Source organism: Sturnira hondurensis, unplaced genomic scaffold (genome assembly GCF_014824575.4).
Source record: "Sturnira hondurensis isolate 20B ecotype Veracruz unplaced genomic scaffold, ASM1482457v3 Scaffold0024124, whole genome shotgun sequence".
Taxonomy (NCBI): domain Eukaryota; kingdom Metazoa; phylum Chordata; class Mammalia; order Chiroptera; family Phyllostomidae; genus Sturnira; species Sturnira hondurensis.
This window is the reverse complement of record NW_028096755.1, coordinates 66,585-88,945: the sequence shown is the minus strand read 5'-3', so window position 1 is coordinate 88,945 and position 22,361 is coordinate 66,585. Positions and strand designations below refer to the sequence as shown.

The 22,361-nt window shown below is 60.0% G+C and overlaps 3 protein-coding genes across 7 annotated transcripts; 2 read left to right on the top strand and 1 right to left on the bottom strand.

Moving 5' to 3' along the window:
• Window positions 1–395: 395 nt before the first annotated feature.
• FIZ1 (FLT3 interacting zinc finger 1) lies at window positions 396–6,563 on the bottom strand. Its single transcript, XM_037038063.1, has 3 exons — window positions 6,508–6,563; window positions 4,653–4,997; window positions 396–2,562 (listed from the first exon to the last, which is right to left on the bottom strand). Exons 2-3 carry the CDS (start codon window positions 4,956–4,958, stop codon window positions 1,369–1,371), a joined length of 1,500 nt encoding a protein of 499 aa, XP_036893958.1. The 5' UTR covers window positions 4,959–4,997; window positions 6,508–6,563; the 3' UTR covers window positions 396–1,368.
• Window positions 6,564–6,628: 65 nt separating this feature from the next.
• Window positions 6,629–9,969, top strand: ZNF524 (zinc finger protein 524). 5 transcript variants are annotated; one of them, XM_037038074.1, is made up of 3 exons: window positions 6,645–6,715; window positions 7,888–8,793; window positions 8,912–9,969. In XM_037038074.1, the coding sequence occupies exon 3, from the start codon at window positions 8,951–8,953 to the stop codon at window positions 9,734–9,736; it is 786 nt and encodes a 261-aa protein (XP_036893969.1). In that variant the 5' UTR covers window positions 6,645–6,715; window positions 7,888–8,793; window positions 8,912–8,950; the 3' UTR covers window positions 9,737–9,969. The 5 variants fall into 5 exon arrangements, with proteins under 5 accessions (XP_036893967.1, XP_036893969.1, XP_036893970.1 ...); XM_037038073.1 differs by lacking the exon at window positions 6,645–6,715 and adding an exon at window positions 7,324–7,396; XM_037038072.1 differs by lacking the exon at window positions 7,888–8,793 and having other exon boundaries at window positions 6,629–6,715.
• A 1,927-nt stretch (window positions 9,970–11,896) lies between these two features.
• Window positions 11,897–21,972, top strand: ZNF865 (zinc finger protein 865). The gene is made up of 2 exons (XM_037038060.1): window positions 11,897–12,129; window positions 18,279–21,972. Exon 2 carries the CDS (start codon window positions 18,302–18,304, stop codon window positions 21,488–21,490), a length of 3,189 nt encoding a protein of 1,062 aa, XP_036893955.1. The 5' UTR covers window positions 11,897–12,129; window positions 18,279–18,301; the 3' UTR covers window positions 21,491–21,972.
• The last annotated feature ends 389 nt before the right edge of the window (window positions 21,973–22,361 follow it).

Sequence of the window (22,361 nt, the reverse complement as noted above, 5' to 3'; positions counted from 1 at the left end):
TGCCCAGGAAGCAATCTGAAGGCCCGCCTGTTCTCTGACCGGCAGAGCCTAATCTGAGGTTGAAGGTACCTCGAAGGAACTAACCCAGGAAGCAGAGTCTAAGGTGGGAACTTGTCTGGAAGGAGACAGTTTTTAGAGGGCATGGTCCATAGGATTGGTGGTTTCGGAAGGACCTGTCTGGTTCTGGGGTGAGGGGCGTGTTCATCTTTGGAGGTGGGTCTTGTGTTTAGGGGCAGGGCTCTGTTTAGAGGACACTTAAACCATTTTGGATTTTAGGGGGTGGGCACTATTTCAGGGGCAGAGGAAGGCTCTGTCTCAATTTAGGGGGCTTGTCCTAAGTCAGAGAGGGAGAAATTCCTACCCCCTGGAGCCCAAGTTCAGACAATGAGGCAGCACTGACTGACAGGACAAGGTTTATTGGGGATCCTGGAGACATTGGGGACTGGGAAGAGGGGGTGAGGTCGAGGCTCATGGGGAAGTCCCCCTAGCCAAACCCCGCTTTCCCTTGATGTTGGGAGGAACACAGAGACAGACGAATGGACAGGAATGGAAAGACGGACACGTTCTACAGCAGAGCAGGAGGGAGACTCCAGTGTGCACCACCTCCCTCTCAGGTGGGTCCACAGGATGGAGAATGACGCAGAAGAGGAGCAGTGTGTCTGCCCTACTCACTGAGGGGGGTGGGGTGCAGGCCACAGCCTGGGCCAGCCCTTGCCACTGGACAGGAGGGTGGGTCTCTGGATCAGTTCATCCTACTGGGCAGGGGGGATTTTCCAACCGGCCTATTCTAGTGTTTGGGGATGGGGACGATCGTTAGGGTCGATCCGTTCCGCAGTAGGGGGGCACGCCTACTCAGGGAGCAGGTTGAGGGCAGGGGGCATCTGCCCTGGTCCTCTCTCAGCAGAGGGAATGAGACCGGGGAAAGGCAGATTCCGGCGCTATCCGTTCCCTACGGGCATCAGTGACTCTGGTGGGTAGCATTCAGAGGGGACCTGGGGACCCTTAGGGGCATGGCTGCCCCACATTCTCCAGATCCAGGTCCTTGGGAATGATTGCTCTCAGGGAGAGGCAGGCTCCCCTTGGGGGAGGGGCGCCCATCTTTCATGAGGACCCTTAAGGTGAGAAGTACCTGTGGAGACCCACTTCTCATCCCCTGGTCCCCCAGCCTAGGGGCCCATTGGTTAGGGGGCGCCCAGCACAGGTTCCAGGGAGGCCTCAAGCTCAAGAGTCTTCATGGATCCGGGACCCCCAGCTGAGGGGCCTATGTGGATTTCTGGTGGCCCAGCCAGGGTTACTGCACTCAGGGCGCACGTCTGGATTCGGGCAGTCCCCCCGGGGCCACGAGTCCAGCCCTGGGCAGCGGCACGGTCAGTCCATGCCCCGGTGCAGCTTCAGGTGCCTGGAGAGGTTGCTGAGGGTGATGAAGCCCTTGCCGCAGATGTGGCAGGGGAAGGGCCGCTCGGTGCCATGCAGCAGCCGGTGGCGCTTGAGGTAGCACTCGTGGCGGAAGAACTTGCCGCACTCGAGGCACGGGAACGGCTTCTCGCCCGTGTGCACCAGCACGTGCCTCTCCAGGTCCCGCGGTGAGCGGAACAGCTTCTCGCACTCGGAGCAGCCAAAGATCTTCTTGCTGCGGCCAGAGCTGGATGCCGGTTCCCCCGAGGTGGGCTCCCCCTCGGGGGCCGCCGTGGACGCCTCCGCCTCGCCGCCTTCCCCGTGGCTGGCTCGCCTGTGCTCCTCCAGAGCCGCCAGGGCTGCGTACAGCGCTCCACAGTGGCCGCAGCCGTAGGTGGCCGGCCCCGAGTGCGCCTCCAGGTGGCTGGCCAGCGCCGCGGCCGAGGCGAAGAAGGTCCCGCAATCGCACTGGTACAGGGTGTCTTCCGACGGCTCCGCCGCGGCCGCAGGAGCAGGGGCCTCCCCGCCGCCCTCTGGGAGCAGCGCCCCCAGCTCGGGCACACCGCCCCCCACACGGCCCAGGAGCAGCCCGCCGTCCCAGGCCGGCCTGGCATCACCCGCTTCCGCAGCGCCACCCTCTGCGGGAGTCTCAGGCCCTGCACCAGCCCCTGCAGCCCAGGCCTGCGCTGGGGGTGCGCCCGGGCCCTGCAGGTCATGGGTTAGCTTGTGCCGCTCTAGCAGGGCAGGCGCGTTGAAGTCGCGCTCGCAGCGCGGGCACTTAAAGGGCTTCACGTCGGTGTGTGCGGCCCAATGGGCCGCCAGCTCACGGCCATGGTCGAAGCGCCGTGCGCAGGCACCACATGCGAATGGGGGCAGTGAGGCTGCGGCGGCAGCAGCGGCGGCCTCTGCCAGCCCCCAGCTGCCGGGGCCCGCCCCCTCTGGGCCCTCTCCACTGCCGGCACCCGCGCCCCCACACACGGAGCAGGGCCCCACGTTGCAGCAGACAGAGCAGGGCGCACTCAGGGCTGGCAGCCCAGGGCCCGGCTGCAGTGGGGGCGGGAGCACGCCTCGGTGCTGGCGCTTGAGGTGGCGACCCAGACTGGAACGCGAGGAAAAGCGGAGCTCGCAGACCAGGCAGCAGTAGGGCTTCTCACCAGTGTGGACGACCTGGGGGACGGGAGGGAGAGTAGAGTATCAGGGCTGAGGGTCTAGTCCGCAAGACAGATTTCTGGACCCTCAGAGGGAGGTGGCCCAAGCCCCCTGCCAGGTTTACAAGGCCATGATCCAGCCTCTATGCCCTCCCGCTGTTTCTCTGCTCTGGGCCATCCTGGCATGCCCTTAGTCAGTCGGGCCTCCGCACCTTTGCACGCGCTTTTCCTGAGGAAGAGGGGAGCTCTTTCTCCCGCTGTTCCCGACTCACTCTAACTCAAGTCCAGCAAGCCCACCTCGGAGACTGGGACTTCCTGGGAGAGCGGCTAAGCACTGAGGAGGTGAACCCTGGCCAGCCTGGGTACAAGTCCCAGCTCTGCCTTCCACTTTCTGTGAAAACTCGGACAACGAATACCCTCTTCTCAGCAAACTTTCCGATGTGCTACTTATCTCCCTCAAACCAGTGGATGTTGCGGGGAGTGGAGAGGGGCCCTGGCAGTCCCCTGGGGTAGGAGGTGGGACTCTCCCTGCAAATGCTGTGGCGACTTTGACAGCAGAGCCATTGAACAGAAGCCTCTGCACTTTCCATCTGGTGGAAACGTTCCCTTTCTGTACTCGCCAACTGGTGACCACTAGCCACGCATGGCGGTGGAGCACCCGAAATGTGGTCAGGTGGCTGAGTGAGACCGCCTGACCTGGCAGCAGTCTCTACCAATGTTGACCCAGACAGGCGTTGGAGTGCAGAGTTCTGTCGACTGGTGGTGTCTGCCCAGACAACTGTATTAGCCGTCAGGATACGGTGACCCACTGTCCTCATGTCTCGACATTTATTAACCTGGTCATTCAGTGACTGTCGCCCCCACTAGACTCAGGGCTCTGGGAAGCCACAGAAGGAGTGGACTGTGTCTGTTTTGTCTCTGTCCTCCCCACCCCGCCCCCCCAGGACCCTGCAGACCTTAGATATTCATTAAATTCTCAGTTGAATTATAACCTCCTCCTGGCCCGTGGTGAGGCCTCAGAGGGCTGTGCGTGTCACATCAGGTTAAGGATCAGGGGTTTTAGTGGGAGGGTTCCAGGTCACAGAGGCTGGACATGATGAGGAGACAGGAGCTCATCAGACCGCTTGTAAAGTTGGGGTCAACTGCCAGGCTGTGAGGTCCTGAGCCAAGGCAGATACCATGAGACAGGGGAAGGGACTAGTGTGAGAGGCCAGGGAGGCGTCTGGTTTTGCTTGAACTTGTAGCGGGAATGTCTGGCCCGTGGAATAAAACCCCACTCCTCACAGCAGCCAGGAAGGTGTTCGTGACCCAGCCCCCGCTGGCCCTCTACCTCACCTCCTTCTGCTCTGCCCCAGGCTCACTCCACCCCAACCACGCGGCTTCCGATCCCTTTCTGGTACACACCAAGCTGCTCCCATCTCAGGGCCTTTGCACTTGCTGTTCCCTCTGCCTGCAATGCTGTTCCCATGGTGGATGCCTGCTCATCCTTCAGGTCTCAGCTCCCACATCACACTGCCCTGCCCTTCCCCACCTTGTCTGGTGGCCCTTGGCTCTCCCCACTTTGCTCCTGCACATTGGCTTGTTGTTGTTTCATTTCCTTCCTAACCCTGCTCCCTTCCTAGAACATTCTTGCATGAGTATTTGCTTTCTCGCTGACTGTCTACCTTTGGTGGAATGTAAGTTTCTCCAAACGCTAGGACTTGACTGATTTCCCTTTGGCGACCCCAGTGTTGGGAGCAGGGAAAGCTCTCAACGGATCATCACTGAATAAAAGAATTAAGTACATATGTGGTATGTCTGTTTTTAAAAATGGCAAGGGAAGAATGAACACAAAACTGCAGAGGCTGGTGTGCAGGGGAACAGGGTGTTTGGGCAGGGGGTGCGGTAGAAGAGGAGCCTATGGAGGGGGGGCACATGTACTATGATCCCTAAACAGGTGGAGACTGGAAGAGAAAGCCCTGGTGCTTCGACTGGTCAGGGCGCTTTGGCCGGGAGCGAGGAAGAGAAAAAAAGTTTTCTCTGTTGCCCAGGGTGGGGCTGGGGCTCCAAGGGCGCTTCCAGCCCGGGGGTGGGGGGTGGGGGGCAGCTGGATGGGCCTGCAGGACTCACCTGGTGGTGCAATAGGCCAGTGGAGTCTCGGAACCCCTTGGGGCAGGCGGAGCAGCGGTAGGGCCGCTCACCCGTGTGCGAGCGCAGGTGGTTGGCCAGGTTGAAGCTGTGCTTGAAGCCCTTGCCACAGCGTGGACACGCATGGGGCTTGAGAGCAGTGTGACGCGCGAAGTGGCGCCGCAGGTCCGAGCGGTAGCGGAAGCTCTTGCCACACTCACTGCAGTGAAACGGGACGCGGGGGGCGGCGGCGGGCGGTGCTGGGGCCGGGGCAGGGACAGGGGGCGCTGCCAGTGGGGCGTCATCCATGGTGGCGTGGCGTGAGGGCAGTTGTGGGTGGGGGGCTCTCTGGAGCAAGGGAGACAGTGAGGGAAGGTGAGGGAGTCACCTCTCCTTAGTCCTCCCACATCAGGCTCTTGGGACTCAGACCCCCCACCTATCCTTTTGGAGCCCTGACCACTAACCTTTAAGCCACTCCCACCAGGACCAGGCCATTAAACCCCTTCCACTACAAACCCTTCTCCCACTCATCTGCTAATCTACCTAATCTTTAAACCCCTTCCACTACCCCCCACCTATCCTTTTGGAGCCCTGACCACTAACCTTTAAGCCACTCCCACCAGGACCAGGCCATTAAACCCCTTCCACTACAAACCCTTCTCCCACTCATCTGCTAATCTACCTAACCTTTAAACCCCTTCCACTACAAACCCTTCTCCCACTCATCTGCTAATCTACCTAATCACTCCCAGTCGCCTTTACCCCAGTGATTTTTCTCATCCACCCTTTGTGAAGATTCCTCATCCTCTAGGCCCCACCCACTCTTGCTCGAATCCCGCCTACTCTCCAAAGTCCCTCAAAACTATTTCAGGAGCCTCCTGTATTCCTTGACAAGCCCCTCCCACTCCACTGTAAACTCCTTCCACTCTTCTTTGAAGATTCAACTCCTGGAACCTCAGATAAAACCCACTGAGACTCTTTTCACTTGCAAAATACGGGTGATAGGAGGACCTAGCTCACCAGTGGCGGTTATTGCTATCTACTCAGTTCCTCCAAATTTCCTCTTTAAGTCCCACGTCTCTTCCCCACTAAGATCTGTCGCCAACCCCCACTCAATTTGCCTTTAAACCCAGCCTTGAAGTCAGCCCTGTCCTTTCCAAGATCCGGCCTACCCAACACTTCTCACTTTCTCAACCCTTCCAAGTCTCGCCCCAGGCCTCCTAAGTCATTTCACCTGCATTATAAAGACTTGCTATTTCCACTAAGACTCCCCAAATCACACGCATAAACCCCACCCCGTCACTTTGTCCACCTTTCTCTAAGCCACGCCCCGGCACAAACTCCACCCCTTCTACTCTGAGCTCCTGCTGCCTTTACTCTAAGCCCCATTTTCCCCATTCAACTCTAATTAGGACCCCGCAGCTTCGGGTCCTTCTACCACTTTGAGCCACGCCCCTTTAGCAGCCCCACCCCTTTGCCTAAGCTCCTCCCACTCCCACCCGTAGACCTGCTTCCTCCATGCCCCACCCATCCTATCCGTAAACCACGCCTAGAGACTCCTCCCAACCATTACCCCGCCCCCCAGCTTCCACTAGGCCCCGCCTCCTCCCCACCCAGTAGCCTGCGGGGCCTGCCCCCCTCCCCAGTCCGCTCCAGGACCCAGGCGCTCAGAGCTGGCCTTTTGTACCCCTCCCCCCACTCCTAAAAGGTGCGGCCCCGGGCGCCCGGTGTGGGGGCAGGCTAAGCGGGACCGCGGCCAGGCGAGTCCACCTCTCTCGTACTGCGCTGGGGTTCTGGAGCCCTAGGGCGGCCGCGGGAGGCCAGGAAAGTCAGTCGGCTTTCCTCTTTAATTACTTACACCTCCCTCTGGGCGCCGACATTTTGGGCAGCGGGGGTAGCGTCACTTCCACCCGGGGGGCCCCTTGACTTCCGCCTCAGCTACCTTTCCCTCGTACTCCCCCTTTCTCCCGCCTTCTTGGCCTCCCTCCTCCCAGCCGCCCGCCCTTCTCCCTCTTTCCCGTCTCTTTCCCAGCACTATGAGAGAAGCCACACCAGCGCCATCTTAGGTAAGGGCAGGAAGAGGGGCGGGGCTCAGGGTGACCCCAGCGCCATACAGATTAAGGGCACCAAGCTCAGCGTGCCGCTTCTTCAAGCGGTGTCGACGCTGGCGGGTGAGGGCAGATCTGAGTCCATTTTCGCAGCCTCAGGCTCCTTCTGAGTAGGATGTTAGAGTTGCATCAGGGGAAAAGAGAAATCAAAGTCCTCCTATTGCGACAGAGATAGGAAACAGCAGGCTCCATCTTGTCCTAAGCCCTCCAGGAGGCATTGAAGTTTATCAGGCGCCATGTTAATTACGGGAAGGAGCAGCCATTTTCCCGTTTCTCATCCTTTCGGTACTTGTTTTTGATTGGGTCTCCGACCGGGCACTTTGTGGAAGGAGAGGCATTTCTACCTGGCTGGGTCGTGTCAGTGGGTTACTTCCCGCTCGGGGTGACCTAGTGCGCCGTGCGCGCAGGCACTGATGTTCGCGGCCCTTAGGACCCAGCGCGTCCCTTTGTTCCCAGAGGGCGCGGGTCCGACGGGGTGGGGTGGTGGGCGGGGCCTCCGGCAAGCGTTCTGAGGGGCGGGGCTGCCTGTCGTGCGCGCCACCGCGGGGCAGGGCCCCTTCTCCCCCGCCCCTTCCCATGCGTCGGCCCCGTAGCCCCCCGCGCGCGCACACTCTCGAGCCCTGGCGGCATGCAAATGAGGTACCCGAGAGGAGGGGGTCCGGGCGGGGGAAGGGGAGCGGAGGGAGGGAAGGCTTGGGGCCGCGCGCTCCCGGAGCGCGCCCCCCAACACCTGCTCCTGCTTCTGCGCTCGCAGCGGCGTGCGCTCGCCGACCTCCCGCCCCGCGGAGCCGGCCCGGGTGCGCGCGCTCGCGCAGACCCCCTTCCTGGCGGCCCCCACCGTCCGCGGCCCGGCGCCGCTCATTGGCCGCCGCCCCCGCAGGGCCCGCCTTACGCGCTCGGGGGCCGCTGGGCGCGCGTCTTCTAGTGTTCGGGGGGAGGGCGAGGGTCGGAGCCCAGCTCCGGAACCCCTGGTTTTAGTTCAGGTACCCCCACCGGAGTGAACCTTGCAATCCAGGAAAAGTGTTTGTCCCGCCTCTGGGCTTCCGCCTGCGTGCCTGTTCCAAGTGGGCGCAGTGGCACCTGCGGCCCCTGCGCCTAAACTACACCTGTGCTAACTCCCTCACCCCTAGTTCCTTGGTTGGAGCTCTGATGATGATGGCGGTGGTGGTGGTTGTTTATCGAGTCCGTACTGTGAGCCAACGGTCAACTCTGGCATTTCCACTTCACAGCTGCATTCAAACACAGGACCAACGAACCCCATGATGTCCTCTTGTCCCCTGAGTCCCTTTCTTCTCATTCCCTGGGCTCTTGTGTCTGCGTGATATCTGGTTCGAGTCTTAGCCCCGCCACTTCCTGACACAGGGAGCTTGGGCAACTGACTTGACTTTCCTGTACCTCAGTTTTCCCATTTGGAAAATGAGGGTGTTTGAAACCTTACTCACAGGGCTAATGTCTCCTAAGTGCTCTGTGTACTGAGCACTTTATGTGTATTGTCCTCATGGCATGTTCCTGCAAGTTGGTGGGACTACTCGTCCAATTTTGCAGAAGGCTTACTGAAGCTTAGGAAAGTGAGCGCCTTACCCAAAGCCACAGAGAGAGTAAGTGACAGACTGAGGAATCGAACCCAGAACATCTGACTCCGGAGACCAGACTCCAATATATTTCCTCACCGACTCCGGATCAAACAGCACCTGGGACCAGTCCCTTTCTTCTTCTGGTCCTGAACCCCTCGCCCTCCCGCTTCTGCCAATCAAGAGAGGGGACAAAAACATTTCTCAGGCCTCTGTGGCTCTGGGATTTGATGGACTGTCTGCTTTAAGGATCACAATACTGGCCTGTACCCTCAGTTGGACTCTGTACTCCCTTCAGGATTTTTCTTTATTTTGGCTCAAGTTGACCTTGAACTTCGAGATCCTTGGCAGGGGTCCGGGAGGCCTGGGGAACACCTGTGAGGCTCAGGGCAGTGCCTGTTTACCAACTGGCACAGAATTATCTTGCTCTTTTCCTCACCAGCATCGCTATAATTGTGGATCCAGGTAAATGTCAGCCATGCCCAGCTTGTGAGACCCAGACAAAGGAATGGGTGAGGTCTTGGGGGACAATGGGTGCTCCAGACCCTCCCTGCGCTGACAGCTGCTCTTTCTCTCCTCTTAGCCCGGCTCTGGTGCCCAGACCCAAGGCCCCCACTGCTCAATGGACACCCCTAGCCCAGACCCGTTGCCTTCGTCTTTGCCTGAGGAAGAAGAGAAACCTCTGGCCTTACCTCCTTCTGTTTCCCGGAGCCGCCGAGGCGGACGTGCTGGGGGGGCCACTTCCTCCAATCAGACGCTCAAGGCCTGCCTCCCTCGGAAGCGGGGCCGCCCCCCCAAGTCAGGGCAGGAGTCCCCGCTGGTGCAAGGGGTGACAGTCCCTGTGGGCAGCGACAGTGGCAGCGACCTTCTGCTGATTGATGATCAGGGTGTGCCCTATACAGTCTCTGAAGGGTCAGTAGCAGGTGGGCCTGAGGGCTCCGGCCCAAAGAAGGCCCCACACTTCTGCCCGGTGTGCCTGCGGGCCTTCCCCTACCTCTCGGACCTGGAGCGCCATAGCATCTCGCATTCTGAGCTGAAGCCGCACGAGTGCAAGGACTGCGGCAAGACCTTCAAGCGGTCCAGCCACCTGCGGCGGCACTGCAATATCCATGCCGGCCTGCGGCCCTTCCGCTGCCCACTCTGTCCCCGCCGCTTCCGTGAGGCGGGTGAGCTGGCCCACCACCACCGCGTCCACTCCGGGGAGCGCCCCTACCAGTGCCCTATCTGCCGGCTGCGCTTCACAGAGGCCAACTCGCTCCGGCGCCATGCCAAACGCAAGCACCCCGAGGCCGTGGGGGCACCCGTGTGTGCCCTGGACCCAGGGTCTGAGCCACCATGGGACGATGAGGGCATCCCGGCCACAGCAGGGGCCGAGGAAGAGGAGCTGGAAGGGAAAGAGCCGGCCTGACCCACACCCCCAGCCACCCCTCCCCAGGTCAAGTTTAGAGCTGGGGGTTCAGCTGGTGCTGCGCCTGGGCAGGGAGGCTGGGACACCCTCAGGTCTGGTGGTCTTCCTGTTGTGGGAGGGGGTTGCAGGTAAGGACCTCAACTTCTGGGCCCTGCTGCCTTCTGCCACCCACTCCTGGACTGACAGGCCCTTGGAGGCAAGAGCCATGAAAATAAATCACTGCCTTCTGGCTTCCTGCGTGTGTTCGGTGATGGTACCAGGGCTGGCCCTTCTCTATTCCTTTCAGATCCCCTCCTGCCACTTTACTACCCATGGGGGTGCATGGAATTTGGGGGTCCCCATGTCATGTGCCTCATTAACTTGTTGGTGCTGAAGAAGTGGCTTGTGGGGAGCCTTTGTCCCCTCTTTCACCTCTAGAAGACCCCAAAGCACTCCCCTAAATATCCACTCTAAGTAAAACATTGACCCTTTGGCGTAGATGTGACTCTAGTCTTCCATCCCCATTCCAGCCAGATTCCTGGAAATTCTGCAGCCACCACTTTGCCCCGTCTCTTTGTCCTGACCCTGCTTGGAAGGAAAAACTAAGTTGGTAGTCCCTGGCAGAACTGACAGCGTTGCCAAGGCTTAGGTAGGTAGGTAGGTAGGTAGGGGGTGTGGATTGGAGCGACCTGCAAAGGCAGTAGGAAGTGGGGGCTGGGGCTGAGCCAAGAGGCTTATTGGACAGGCAGGTGAGAACTGTAGGCGGGGCTTAGGAGAAGGGCTGTATGAACTGGGGTGGAGCTTAAGTTGTTTTAGGCAGAAAGTGAGCGATTTAGAGGATTGGATAGGGTTTATCTGAGGGGTGGGGCTTCAAGGGGAAACTAGGAGAGCAAGGTGTCAGGAGGGGTGGGAACGAACTGTTAGGATGCTGAGAGGTGGGCCTGACTGTTATTCAGGCCGAGGGAAGGGAAGGGGTACCAAAGAGAGAAGTGACTAAGGGAATCCCTGAGAGGGGGAACTTAGCAGGGTGGGCTGAATAGAACTGGGCTTAGCTGCTTTGGGTGGGGCTGAGTTAGGGGTGAGGTGTGCAGAGATGTGTGAGAGGGGCAGTGTCAAGTGTGTGGTAAAGCTGTGCTTCCGACTTCCGCCTGCATGAGAATCACCTACAGGGCTTTATTATTATTTATTTTTAGTTGACATATTAGGGCTGGGATTCGGTATTTCTATAAGAAATAATCACAATCAGTCTAGTTACCATCTGTCACCATACGAAGTTATTACGACATTATTGAGTATATTTGCTATATGCGAATGACGTCTCGTGACTTCTATATTTTATAACTAAAGTTTGTACCCCCAGGGTTTCTGATTCAGAACGTCACGTCTGGATTAGGGGACCTGAGAACTTCCATTTCTTTTTTTTTTAAGATTTTATTATTTATTTATTTATTTATCTTCAGAGGGGAAGGAGGGAGAGAAACATCAATGTATGTATGGTTGTCTTTCATGCGACCCCTGCTGGGAGTTGGCCTGCAGGGAACTGGCCTGCAACCCAGGCATGTGCCCTGACTGGGAATCCAACCGCCATCCTCTGGTTCGCCCGCACTCAATCCACTGAGTTACACCAGCCAAGGCGAGAACTTCCATTTCTAACAATGCCTCTGCTGCTGGTGTTTGGACCATAGTGTGAAAACCACTGGTTTAAGAGAAGGCTTTAGAAAGTTTAGAGGTTCGAGACACAAAATCACATTAAAATTGTGAGAGGGGGAGCTTAAAAGCTGGGGAATGTGGGGCGGAGCTTAACCAAGGGAGGCGTGGCTCGGCCTAAACCGTTTGAGAGGCGGGGTCTAGAGGAAAAAGGCGTGACTGAGGGTGGGGCTTAGGTGGAAGAGGTCGGGTTCCAGAGTGAGGTCTTGTAGGTGGAAACGTATAAGAGAAAATTTGTGGGCCCAAGATGAGGAGGTCGTATTTTGAGACGTCGCGCGGGGTTTGTGATAAATAAAAATGACTCAGGCCGGGGGCGGGGCTTAAGCGTGAGATTTGTGCGAAGGGCGTGGCTTAACTGGATGATCGGAGCGGTGCCCTAAGAAGCGGGCGCTCAGAGCGCAGGCGCAGTTGCTCGGCTCGCCTACCGGAAGTCGCCTAGGCTTTCCCCGCTTGCTTCCCCTGAGCCAGTGCGCAGGCGCACTTCCTTCTCCCGGTGGCCGCCGCCGCTGCCGCCGTAGCCTTCTTTTTCCGCTTCTTCACGCCGGCGCCCCGGAGACGAGCGCAACTTCCGCTTCCGGGCAGGCGGGCGGTGCGGGGCGGCCGGGGAGGGGGAGGGGCGGCACTTCCGGTCAGGCCCTCGGGTCTCCCCTGTGCGGCGGCGCCTCCTCCGCCTCCTCGGCCTCCTCCCGGCGGAGACCCCGGCGCCGGTGAGTGACGGGGCGCGTGGCCCGGGGGCCTGGGGGCGGGGGGGCGGGGGTTCCCGCCCAGGCCCGCTCTGGTCCTCAGAGAGTCCTCATCAGTGCTTCTCGCGCCGGGCCCTCGCCAGGGGCCCCCATCACTGCTCCCCCATATGAGCACCCAGAAATCTGGCCCATTAACGCCCCCATGGAGGACGGGGGCCAAAGCGCTGTCTTTCATGGCGTTTCTCTATACTGCTGCTTTTTGGTAGGCTCTCTTCTACGTAGCCCCCCGTTATTGCTTCCTCCAGGACAGCCCCCCAAATGCCACCAGCATTGCCCTCGCCCACGCAGAGCAGCTACTCCCGAACCCTCCCTTAGTTACCTCTATAGGTTGCCACCAAAAAGTGTTGCATTTGTGCTTTATAGCGGAATGCCCCCCATTACCTCTGTCCACAGACACACAGCCCCCCAAAACTCCTAACCACCCCCTCCCCAACGCCGCCTTCCTTGGTGTAAAAATACTCACACTTCTGGTCAGCAGCGAAGAATACCTTTTTTTCCTTCTGCACCGCCCTCCACCCTAGTAATTACCGTTGAAAATACCCCTTTTCCACCCCGCAGACCCTCCCCGCATAGAACAGCTCCCTCTAGAGGTGCGTTCTCATACACACATCCTCTCCCTTTTCAAGTAGGAATAGCTGCCAGTGTAGCCCCAGTTCCCACCCCATCTTTTTCCGGGTCGCGTCCTGCCTTTGGTCCTTGTCCCGCAGGGCAGCGCCCCTCCATGAGGCCTTCACTCTCAGAATGAGCCTCTCCCCCAGACTCTAGGAACTCATCCTAACCTGCCCCTGCTCATCCAGCTCTCACTCCATCCTCCTGGACTCCCTGTAGAAGTTCCCTAGCTTCACTGGGGCAGGAGCATTTTTCTGCCCAGGCATCCATCCATTCTTTTGATCCTAACTGAACAGATATGCGCTCTTCTAGGCCAGGGCATATAGCTGTGAAGGAGGGATAGGCACACAGTCTTTCTTTCTGTGGCTTCAACAGGCCACTTGAGCAGACAGATCAAAAACAAGTAATCAAACGTGATCAATGCTGTTTTCTGAGAGCCTGGTAGCTAATTCAGAGGTGCAGCCTGAATTGGCAGAGCTTACTTAGCCATGCGGAGATATGGGGAGACTGCTGCAGGCAGAGAGAAAAGCAGTGCAAATGTCCTGAGGTGGGTGTGGGCGTGGCCTGTGTGGAGCAACCTGGGAGGCCCAAGAGGTTGGAGTGAGGGGAGAGAAGGTGTGATCTTTGAGGGTCCTGGAGGTTGGGGCATCGCCATCAGTCATCTGGCCTTTGTCCACTTTAGCAAGCCCAGGATGTACTGCCATTTGTTCATCCGTTTGTTCAACAGCTGTTTAATGAGCCCCTACTACACACTGGGCATGCAACAGGGGACAAAGTAGAACCCTTCGTCCTTGTGGGGTGCATATGCTAGTTCATGGGGTAGACAGTTAAAAAAAGAAAAGACGTGTGTGTGAAGAAAATCCAGCAGGGTAAGGGTATAGTGTTACAAAGGCTGCAGTGTCAGAGGGCGGCAGGAAGCCTCTATCAAGAACTTCCTGTTGTCATCTTGTCCTTCCAAAAAGCCGTGCACCAAAAAGTTACCCCCTTCTCAGGGACAGCTGTGGCCCACCCTGGAGGTGGCTCTCAGCTCTCCTCCCCTGAGAATGAAATGGTTAAGAGGATGAACTTTGGATGCCACTGGTGTTCATCTCACCGAGCAAACCACTCCATCTTTTCCTAGCCTCATTCTCATTCACTTAACAAGTCTTTTTGGAGGCAGGCACTGTGCTGGGTCCTGGGGATAGGTCCTAGTGATCAAATCAAGTAAAGATCCTGGCATGCATGGAGCCCAGCTCAGGGAGAGACCGCCAGCAGCAAGACCAGCAAGTGGAGTGTGTGTGGTTTATTAGGGGATGCGCCTGGTTAGGAGAGAAGTTGAGCCATTTGGGGAGTGGTGGAGGGTCGGTCTGAGGGACGGGTTGTAGGCAGCACGAGAGCCTCGCTGAGGAGAGGACTTTGAGCAGAGATGTGAAGGAGGCTGGGGAGCGAGGCAGAGCATTTGGGCAGCAGCAACAGCCAGTGCAAAGGCCTGGGGCAGGAATGTAGCTGGCACGTGGGAGGGGCAGCAGGGGGCCACGGGGGCTGTGTAGGTCATCAAAAGGACTTGGAGTGAGATGCAGTCACTGCATGGTTGGTCTTCGTGTTCTTGCCTATAAATTATCTCATGAGTCTTGTTTTGAAGGTTTTTTTGGTTTACTTTTGTTTTTAAGTTTTATTTATCTTTAGAGGGGAAGGGAAGGAGAGAGGGAGGGAAATATCAATGTATGGTTATCTCTCATGGGTCCCCTCCTGGGAACTGGCCTGCAACCCAGGCATGTGCCCTGACTGGGAATCGAACCATGATCGTGTGGTTTGCAGGCCCGCGCTCAATCCACTGAGCTACACCAGCCAGGGCTTTATTTTGAAGTTTGATGGAGACGTGCCACATAACAGACCTAGTACAGTGGTTGTTTGTATTCAGTAAATGCCGGCGGCTAGTCCTGGGGAGGGGTGGCAGGGCGGTGTGTGAGACCAAGTATATTTGCAGTAAAAGGTGGGGTGGGGACCTTCCTTTGTTTAGAAGAAATATTGAAAGGCAGCAAGGAGGGGGTCCGAGCATGCCTGCTGGAGCCCCACAGCCTGTCCTCTGCCCCTGGCCCTGCCACTTGTGATGGTGTGACTTGCGGAGATTAATTTACCTCTCTGGCCCTCAGGCTCTTCTTCTGTGAGACAGTTAACAATTGTAACCGTCTTCTGGGATTGTTGGGAAGAGTCACTGAGTGGACGCTGTAAAGGAGGTAGACGGGTGCTCCGTATGTAAATATATCATACCATCATGCTACTAGGTGTTACCGTTACTGGCATGAACAGGCTGGAATTTTATCACAAGGCAGCTTGATGCAGGGGAATGGCTCACAGGTCCTGGCATCAGAGACACCTGGAATCTGCCCTGGCTGGTGTGGCTCAATGGCCTGAGTGCTGGCCTGTGAACCAAAAGGTCGCTGGTTCAATTCCTGGTCAAGACACGTGCCTGGGTTGCAGGCCAGGTCCCCTGGGGGGCCACAGTCGGGGGGGTGCATGAGAGGCACCCACACATTGATGTTTCTCTCCCTCTCTTCTTCCCTTCCCCTCCCTCTAAAATAGGTAAATAAAATCTTTTTAGAAAGAGAGAGAGATCTGGACTCCAACACCCGCTCTGCTCTCCCCTCTACTGGCTCTCTGACGTGGGGGAAACAATCCCACCCCTCTCCTCAGTTTCCCCACTTACAAGATGGGACCAGTGATGGCACAGGGCTGTTGTGCTGTGTCAGGGTGATGGGTCCTGTCGATTCGCTCCAATAATAAACAGGAGCTGCTCTGACTGTGGCCGTGGTTGCCGTGGCGCTCCTGCCCCTGGAGACCGTTTCTTGCCCTGGGACACTCTGCAAGAAACCCTCCTGAGGCCATCTCCCCTTAGAGAGACACCAGTGGAAGGCTCGGGTCCCCTGAAAGCGGAAATGTCTCTGATTTCTCAGGGAATGAGCATGAGTCTGAGCAGTCCTGTCGCCCAGGAGCATCCCCTGCTCCTGGCATGCATCCCTGCAGCCTCTGCCCACCTGCCCTCGTCACATCAGCATCCCCTGATTCCTTCTGCCAGGCACTCACCTCAGTGTCAGCTCAGACGCTGCGCCATGTCCCCCTCCCTTCCTGGGGGTGTTCGGTCACCTTAGTCTTACCCTTTTACTCATTCGACAAATATTTATCAGTGGAGGCATTTACAGCTATAAATTTACCTCTGAGCACTGCTTTGGCTGCATCTCCCAAGTAGGCTGCATTTGCATTTCCATGCTGCTAACTTCCCTGACGCTTTCTTTGTGGGCCCCCTGGTGATGGAGGAGGGTGCTGCTGAGTTCCCACGCAGCAGCAGGTATTTATAGAGCACGCACACTCTTCCAGGCCCTGTGCAAGGAGCCAGGCACAGAGGCTGACAGGGCAGGTGAGTTCTTGCTGTTAGGTGTGGAGGCCAGACAGGAAACCCACAGCAAATGAAATGGACCCAGTAAATTGGTGGCAGTGACCGTGATGAAAACTGCAGCAAGACAAGGGGCTAGGAAGTGATGAGGTGACATCAGAGCAGAGACCTAAAGGAGGCAGGAGAGAGCCTTGAGGTGCAGGGAAGGACATGCCAGGTAGATGGCACAGCCTCAGCACATCGCTCTTCTGTGTGCTCAGGACAGGGACCACCCTCCTCTTCTCTGGGGCCCCTCATAATCCAGGGAGCACCCCCAAGTAAGGGCCTTAACTCCTCGGTTCTACCCCTACCTGCCCCTGCCTCAGGGAACAACCTTGTGGGGAGAGGGTGTGGGTTGAGTCCCAGACTGACTCTGTGACCTTGGGCAAGTCGTTGGACCTCTCTGTGCGTTTGCTCATTTGTCAAGTGGGCACAGCCACTGTCCCTCGCTCGTAGTCGCGTAGAGTCGTGCTGGGGATTCCGTGAGTTACCAAACACAGTGTGCTCAGACCGGCAGCCCCTAGGCCATGCCCAGTCAGGGGCAGCTGTTAGCCCTGTGTGGGCCGATGGAGGGGAGCCTGTCAGTGGCTTCTGCCCCAGACAGCTTCCCGCCCACCCTCTCGCCCCTCCTCCCCGCACCCTTCTGCCACCTGCTTCCTTCATGCCCACCTGCCACTCCAGCCCTGGCTCCCCGCTCCCAGCGTCTGCTCCCACGCCAACCACGCCTATCCGTGAAGGACATGGGCTGTTGGGTCTCCTCCAAGGACGCCCAGCGCGGGCAGCTAAAAATATCACCTCCGGGCAGGGGGGGAGGAGACACTCACCTTTCACCTGAGGGGAGAGAGCCAGCTGAGTGACTGGGGGCCGATAGGCCCTGGTCTTGCTGCGCCCCCCAACTCCTGCTGTGGGTACAGGTGCAGACCCGGCCCCCCAGGGGCAGGGGTGGTTGTTGAGAAGCACAACAGACCTTGGGGGCTTCCTTCCTTTCTCCCACTGTCACCCTGGACGCAGCATAAGCGTTTGCTGAGGCCCCTGGGGTCATTGGCAGGAGCTGGCGGGGTGCAGTGGGCAGCGGCAGTCAGGAAGGGAAAGCCTTTTAAACAAGGCGCCCAAAGAATGACCGCTGTCTGGGAGGGGACAGAAAAAGGCTCCCTAAGCGGCTGCCATCGGGCTTTTCCCAGACCAGTGACGTCACTGAAGGTCCAAAGAGCCCCGGGGACCTCGTGAGCTCTGCCAGCCAGTGCGTTACCTTACATCCTGTTTAGCCCCCTTAAACTCCCCTGCAGTCCAGGGGTCACTGCCCCTTTAGAGACAGAGACTGTGGGAAGGAGGTGGGACACGAACCCAGGTGTGCCCGGGCCACCCGCCTCCTGCTCTGCCAGGCTGCCTTCCCTCTCTGCCAGCCCCCAGCGGCAGCCCGTCTGTCCAGGCCAGCACCACTCCCCACCCCTCCCGACACTGTCTCCACTCCCATCCTCTGCCGACTCTCCGTTCCTGCCAGCAGTGACAGCGGTAACGACACAACACCTCTTGTGACTGCGTGCTCGCAGAGTACCAGGGGCCAGCGTCCCTCGAGGGCCTTGTGGTTCTGTTAGCTCCGACCCCCTGTCAGCTGTGAAGTAGGGATGTGCTTTGTCACCTTTATTTGTGAATGAGGAAATCCAGGCACAGAGAAGTTCAGGACCTTGCTGGTGGTCACACAGCTTAGATTCCCTCCTGGCATTCTGGCTCCAGGGGCCACCCTTTTAAATACTCTGATAGAAACAATTATTGTGATTGGACAGAACCAGAGGGGACAGAGGGCTGATTTCGGGGGTAGGGGTTGGGGGGGCGGGGCACAGAGCAGAGGCCTGAGTGCTTGCAAAGAAGATTGAGACCAGAGGTCAGGGGTGCTGGGAGAACTGGGGTCTGAGAAGGAGAGAGAGTAGAGGCCTGCAGGGATACAGGGTCTGGGGGGTTGGAAGAGATGTGTGAGCACTGGAGAATATGGGTGGGGGTCGGACGTGAGTCTCCAGCGCACACAGCCCCCTTCGCACCCCGGAAGATCCCGTGCCCCTCCTAGGAGCTGGCTCAGCTGCATCCTTTTCTCCGCAAGGTCTCACTACCCCACCGGCTGAGATGGAGGCAAACGCAGCGGGCAGCGGCGGGGGCGGCGGCCTCGGGGGCGAGGACGGGGTGCATTTCCAGAGCTACCCCTTCGACTTCCTGGAGTTCCTCAACCACCAGCGCTTCGAGCCCATGGAGCTGTATGGGGAGCACGCCAAGGCGGTGGCGGCCCTGCCCTGCACGCCTGGGCCCCCGCCGCAGCCCCCGCCGCAGCCCCCGCCACCCCAGTACGACTACCCGCCCCAGGCCGCCTTCAAGCCTAAGGCCGAGACGCCCTCCTCGTCGTCATCCTCCGCTTCGTCCACCTCGTCGTCGTCGTCCGCCTCCTCCTCCTCATCCTCCCAAGCCAAGAAGCCTGACCCACCCTTGCCACCCGCCTTCGGGGCGCCCCCGCCCCCCCTCTTTGACGCTGCCTTCCCAGCCCCACAGTGGGGCATTGTGGACCTCTCAGGGCACCAGCACCTGTTTGGGAACCTGAAACGTGGAGGGCCCACTTCCGGGCCGGGGGTGACCCCAGGGCTGGCCACTGCCGCTGGGACACCCGGGCCACTCCCTGCTCCCTCACAGACCCCGCCGGGACCCGCTGCAGGGGTGGCCTGTGACCCCACCAAGGACGACAAGGGCTACTTCCGTAGGCTGAAGTACCTGATGGAGCGGCGCTTCCCGTGCGGCGTGTGCCAGAAGTCCTTCAAGCAGTCCTCGCACCTGGTCCAGCACATGCTGGTGCACTCGGGGGAGAGGCCCTACGAGTGCGGCGTCTGTGGCCGCACCTACAACCACGTCTCCAGCCTCATCCGCCACCGCCGCTGCCACAAGGATGCTCCGCCCACTGCAGGGGTCCTACCGCAACCAGGTGCAGCCCTCCCACCGTTGGGCCTGCCCGCTCTCCCCACCGCTGGTGCCCCCGCCCCCGGGGTCCCCACCCCTGGTGCGCCCACACCGGTCCCTGCTGGCCCACCATCCACGCCTTCCGCTCCTGCAGCCTCCGCCGAAGGGAACACGGCCCCAGGCACACCAGCAAATGTGGGGGTGCCTCCTCCGGCGGCAGGCGGCGGTGGCGGTGGCGGTGGTGAGGGCCCATTCGCTTGTCCACTCTGCTGGAAGGTCTTCAAGAAACCCAGCCACCTGCACCAGCACCAGATCATCCACACGGGCGAGAAGCCCTTCTCGTGCTCCGTGTGCAGCAAGAGCTTCAACCGAAGGGAGAGCCTCAAGCGCCACGTGAAGACACACTCAGCGGACCTCCTGCGCCTGCCCTGCGGGGTCTGCGGCAAGGCCTTCCGCGACGCTGCCTACCTGCTCAAGCACCAGGCGGCGCACGCGGGTGCGGCAGGGCCCCGGCCCATGTACCCCTGCGACCTGTGTGGCAAGTCCTATTCAGCACCTCAGAGCCTGCTCCGCCACAAGGCCGCACACGCACCGCCCGCCACCCCTGATGCACCCAAGGATTCGGTGGCTGCTGTTTCACAGCCCGGGCCAACCTTTCCTCCCGGGCCCTACTTGCTACCGCCCGACGCCCCTGCCACAGACAGTGAGAAGGCGGCGGCGGCCGCAGCGGCCGTGGTGTACGGGGCCATGCCCGTGCCGCTCCTGGGTGCACACCCTCTGCTGCTTGGTGCGGGGACCAGTGGGACAGGCAGCGCGGGCGCCAGCGGCCCCGGGAAGACCTTCTGCTGCGGCATCTGTGGACGCGGCTTCGGGCGCCGAGAGACCCTGAAGCGCCACGAGCGCATCCACACAGGCGAGAAGCCACATCAGTGTCCGGTGTGTGGGAAGCGCTTCCGCGAATCCTTCCACCTGAGCAAGCATCACGTGGTGCACACTCGCGAGCGCCCCTATAAGTGCGAGCTCTGCGGCAAGGTCTTCGGCTACCCGCAGAGCCTGACGCGCCACCGCCAGGTGCACCGGCTGCAGCTGCCCTGCGCCCTGGCCGGCGCTGCCGGCCTCCCCACCACCCAGGGCGCGCCTGGAACTTGTGGTTCCGGAACCTCAGCCACAGCCGCAGGGGCCACTGAGGGCCTGAGCTACCCCTGCTCGGACTGTGGGGAGCACTTTCCAGATCTGTTCCACGTCATGAGCCACAAGGAGGCCCACATGTCGGAGAAGCCCTATGGTTGCGATGCCTGTGGCAAGACCTTCGGCTTCATCGAGAACCTCATGTGGCACAAGCTGGTCCACCAGGCTGCCCCCGAGCGCCTGCTCCCGCCTGCCCCCAGCGGCCAGCAGCCCGCGGATGCCTCTGGCGGTGCCGAGGCAGCCGGCGTGCTGGACAATGGGCTGGCGGGGGAGGTGGGGGCGGCCGTGGCTGCACTGGCAGGGGTGTCCGGGGGTGATGATGCTGGCGGTGCTGCAGGGGCTGGGGGCGGTGGGGGCGCCAGCTCGGGCCCCGAGCGATTCAGCTGTGCCACTTGCGGCCAGAGCTTCAAGCACTTCCTGGGCCTGGTCACTCACAAGTACGTGCACCTGGTGCGGCGGACCATGGGCTGCGGGCTCTGCGGCCAGAGCTTCGCTGGTGCCTATGACCTGCTTCTGCACCGGCGCAGTCACCGGCAGAAGCGGGGCTTCCGCTGCCCGGTGTGTGGAAAGCGCTTCTGGGAGGCGGCCCTGCTGATGCGCCACCAGCGCTGCCACACGGAGCAGCGGCCCTACCGGTGTGGCGTGTGCGGTCGAGGCTTCCTGCGCTCCTGGTACTTGCGGCAGCACCGTGTGGTGCACACGGGTGAGCGGGCCTTCAAGTGTGGTGTGTGCGCCAAGCGCTTCGCACAGTCATCCAGCTTGGCGGAGCACCGGCGGCTGCACGCAGTGGCCCGGCCCCAGCGCTGTGGCGCCTGCGGCAAGACCTTCCGCTACCGCTCCAACCTGCTGGAGCACCAGCGGCTGCACCTGGGCGAGCGTGCCTATCGCTGCGAGCACTGCGGCAAGGGCTTCTTCTACCTGAGCTCTGTGCTGCGCCACCAGCGTGCCCACGAGCCACCGCGGCCCGAGCTCCGCTGCCCAGCCTGCCTCAAGGCCTTCAAGGATCCCGGCTACTTCCGAAAGCACCTGGCGGCCCACCAGGGCGGGCGGCCCTTCCGCTGCTCCTCCTGTGGCGAGGGTTTTGCCAACACCTATGGCCTCAAGAAACACCGCCTGGCGCACAAGGCGGAGGGCCTTGGGGGTCCTGGAGCAGGAGCCGGCACGTTGGCCGGGAAAGAGGCCTGACTAGGGGTCTTCCCCTGCACCACTCCACTGAGCTGTCCCCTTCCAGACTTGCCCCTTCCCGGCCGCAGGTCAGACTCTGCCCCTCCTGACCAGCTGCCCCCTCCGTTCTTCGGAACTTCAGACAGACTAGCCTCCTCTGAGGCCCACATTGTACAAGACACAAGGCTGAATCACTCCCAAACTAGACTCCTCTGGCCCTCCTCTCATCCTGTCTGACACTAAACTTGATCCTCCGTTCGACCCTTCTTTGTAACCCCCGTCAGTCCCCCGCCCCAGCAGCATTCTTTCCTGACGAGCTTCGGTGGAGATGGGCGTGAACCGCCCTTCCCCTGTGGGGTCCGGCTGGACAGTGGGATGCGACTGGAGCAGGGAGGGCACAAGGGGGCCTGGGTGCTCTTTCGGATTGTGGGGGGTGGGGCGGGGGGCGGACGCGGCTTGTACAGAGCAGAGACAATAAACCTATCACCAGGGTGACGGAGTCCCTCACACCCCGGGGGAGGGGATTAAGTGCTGNGCACCAGCGGCTGCACCTGGGCGAGCGTGCCTATCGCTGTGAGCACTGCGGCAAGGGCTTCTTCTACCTGAGCTCTGTGCTGCGCCACCAGCGTGCCCACGAGCCACCGCGGCCCGAGCTCCGCTGCCCAGCCTGCCTCAAGGCCTTCAAGGATCCCGGCTACTTCCGAAAGCACCTGGCGGCCCACCAGGGCGGGCGGCCCTTCCGCTGCTCCTCCTGTGGCGAGGGTTTTGCCAACACCTACGGCCTCAAGAAACACCGCCTGGCGCACAAGGCGGAGGGCCTTGGGGGTCCTGGAGCAGGAGCCGGCACGTTGGCCGGGAAAGAGGCCTGACTAGGGGTCTTCCCCTGCACCAC

Bases quoted from the DNA above. Each gene is read 5' to 3' on its own strand.
- ZNF524 (XM_037038071.1), top strand. From the start codon at position 7,334: ATGCGTCGGCCCCGTAGCCCCCCGCGCGCGCACACTCTCGAGCCCTGG. The intron at 7,397-8,911 runs GTACCCGAGAGG...CTCTCCTCTTAG, and splicing joins CCTGGCGGCATGCAAATGAG to CCCGGCTCTGGTGCCCAGAC.
- FIZ1 (XM_037038063.1), bottom strand. From the start codon at position 4,958: ATGGATGACGCCCCACTGGCAGCGCCCCCTGTCCCTGCCCCGGCCCCA. The intron at 2,563-4,652 runs GTGAGTCCTGCA...CCCGTCCCCCAG, and splicing joins CTGGCCTATTGCACCACCAG to GTCGTCCACACTGGTGAGAA.
- ZNF865 (XM_037038060.1), top strand. From the start codon at position 18,302: ATGGAGGCAAACGCAGCGGGCAGCGGCGGGGGCGGCGGCCTCGGGGGC.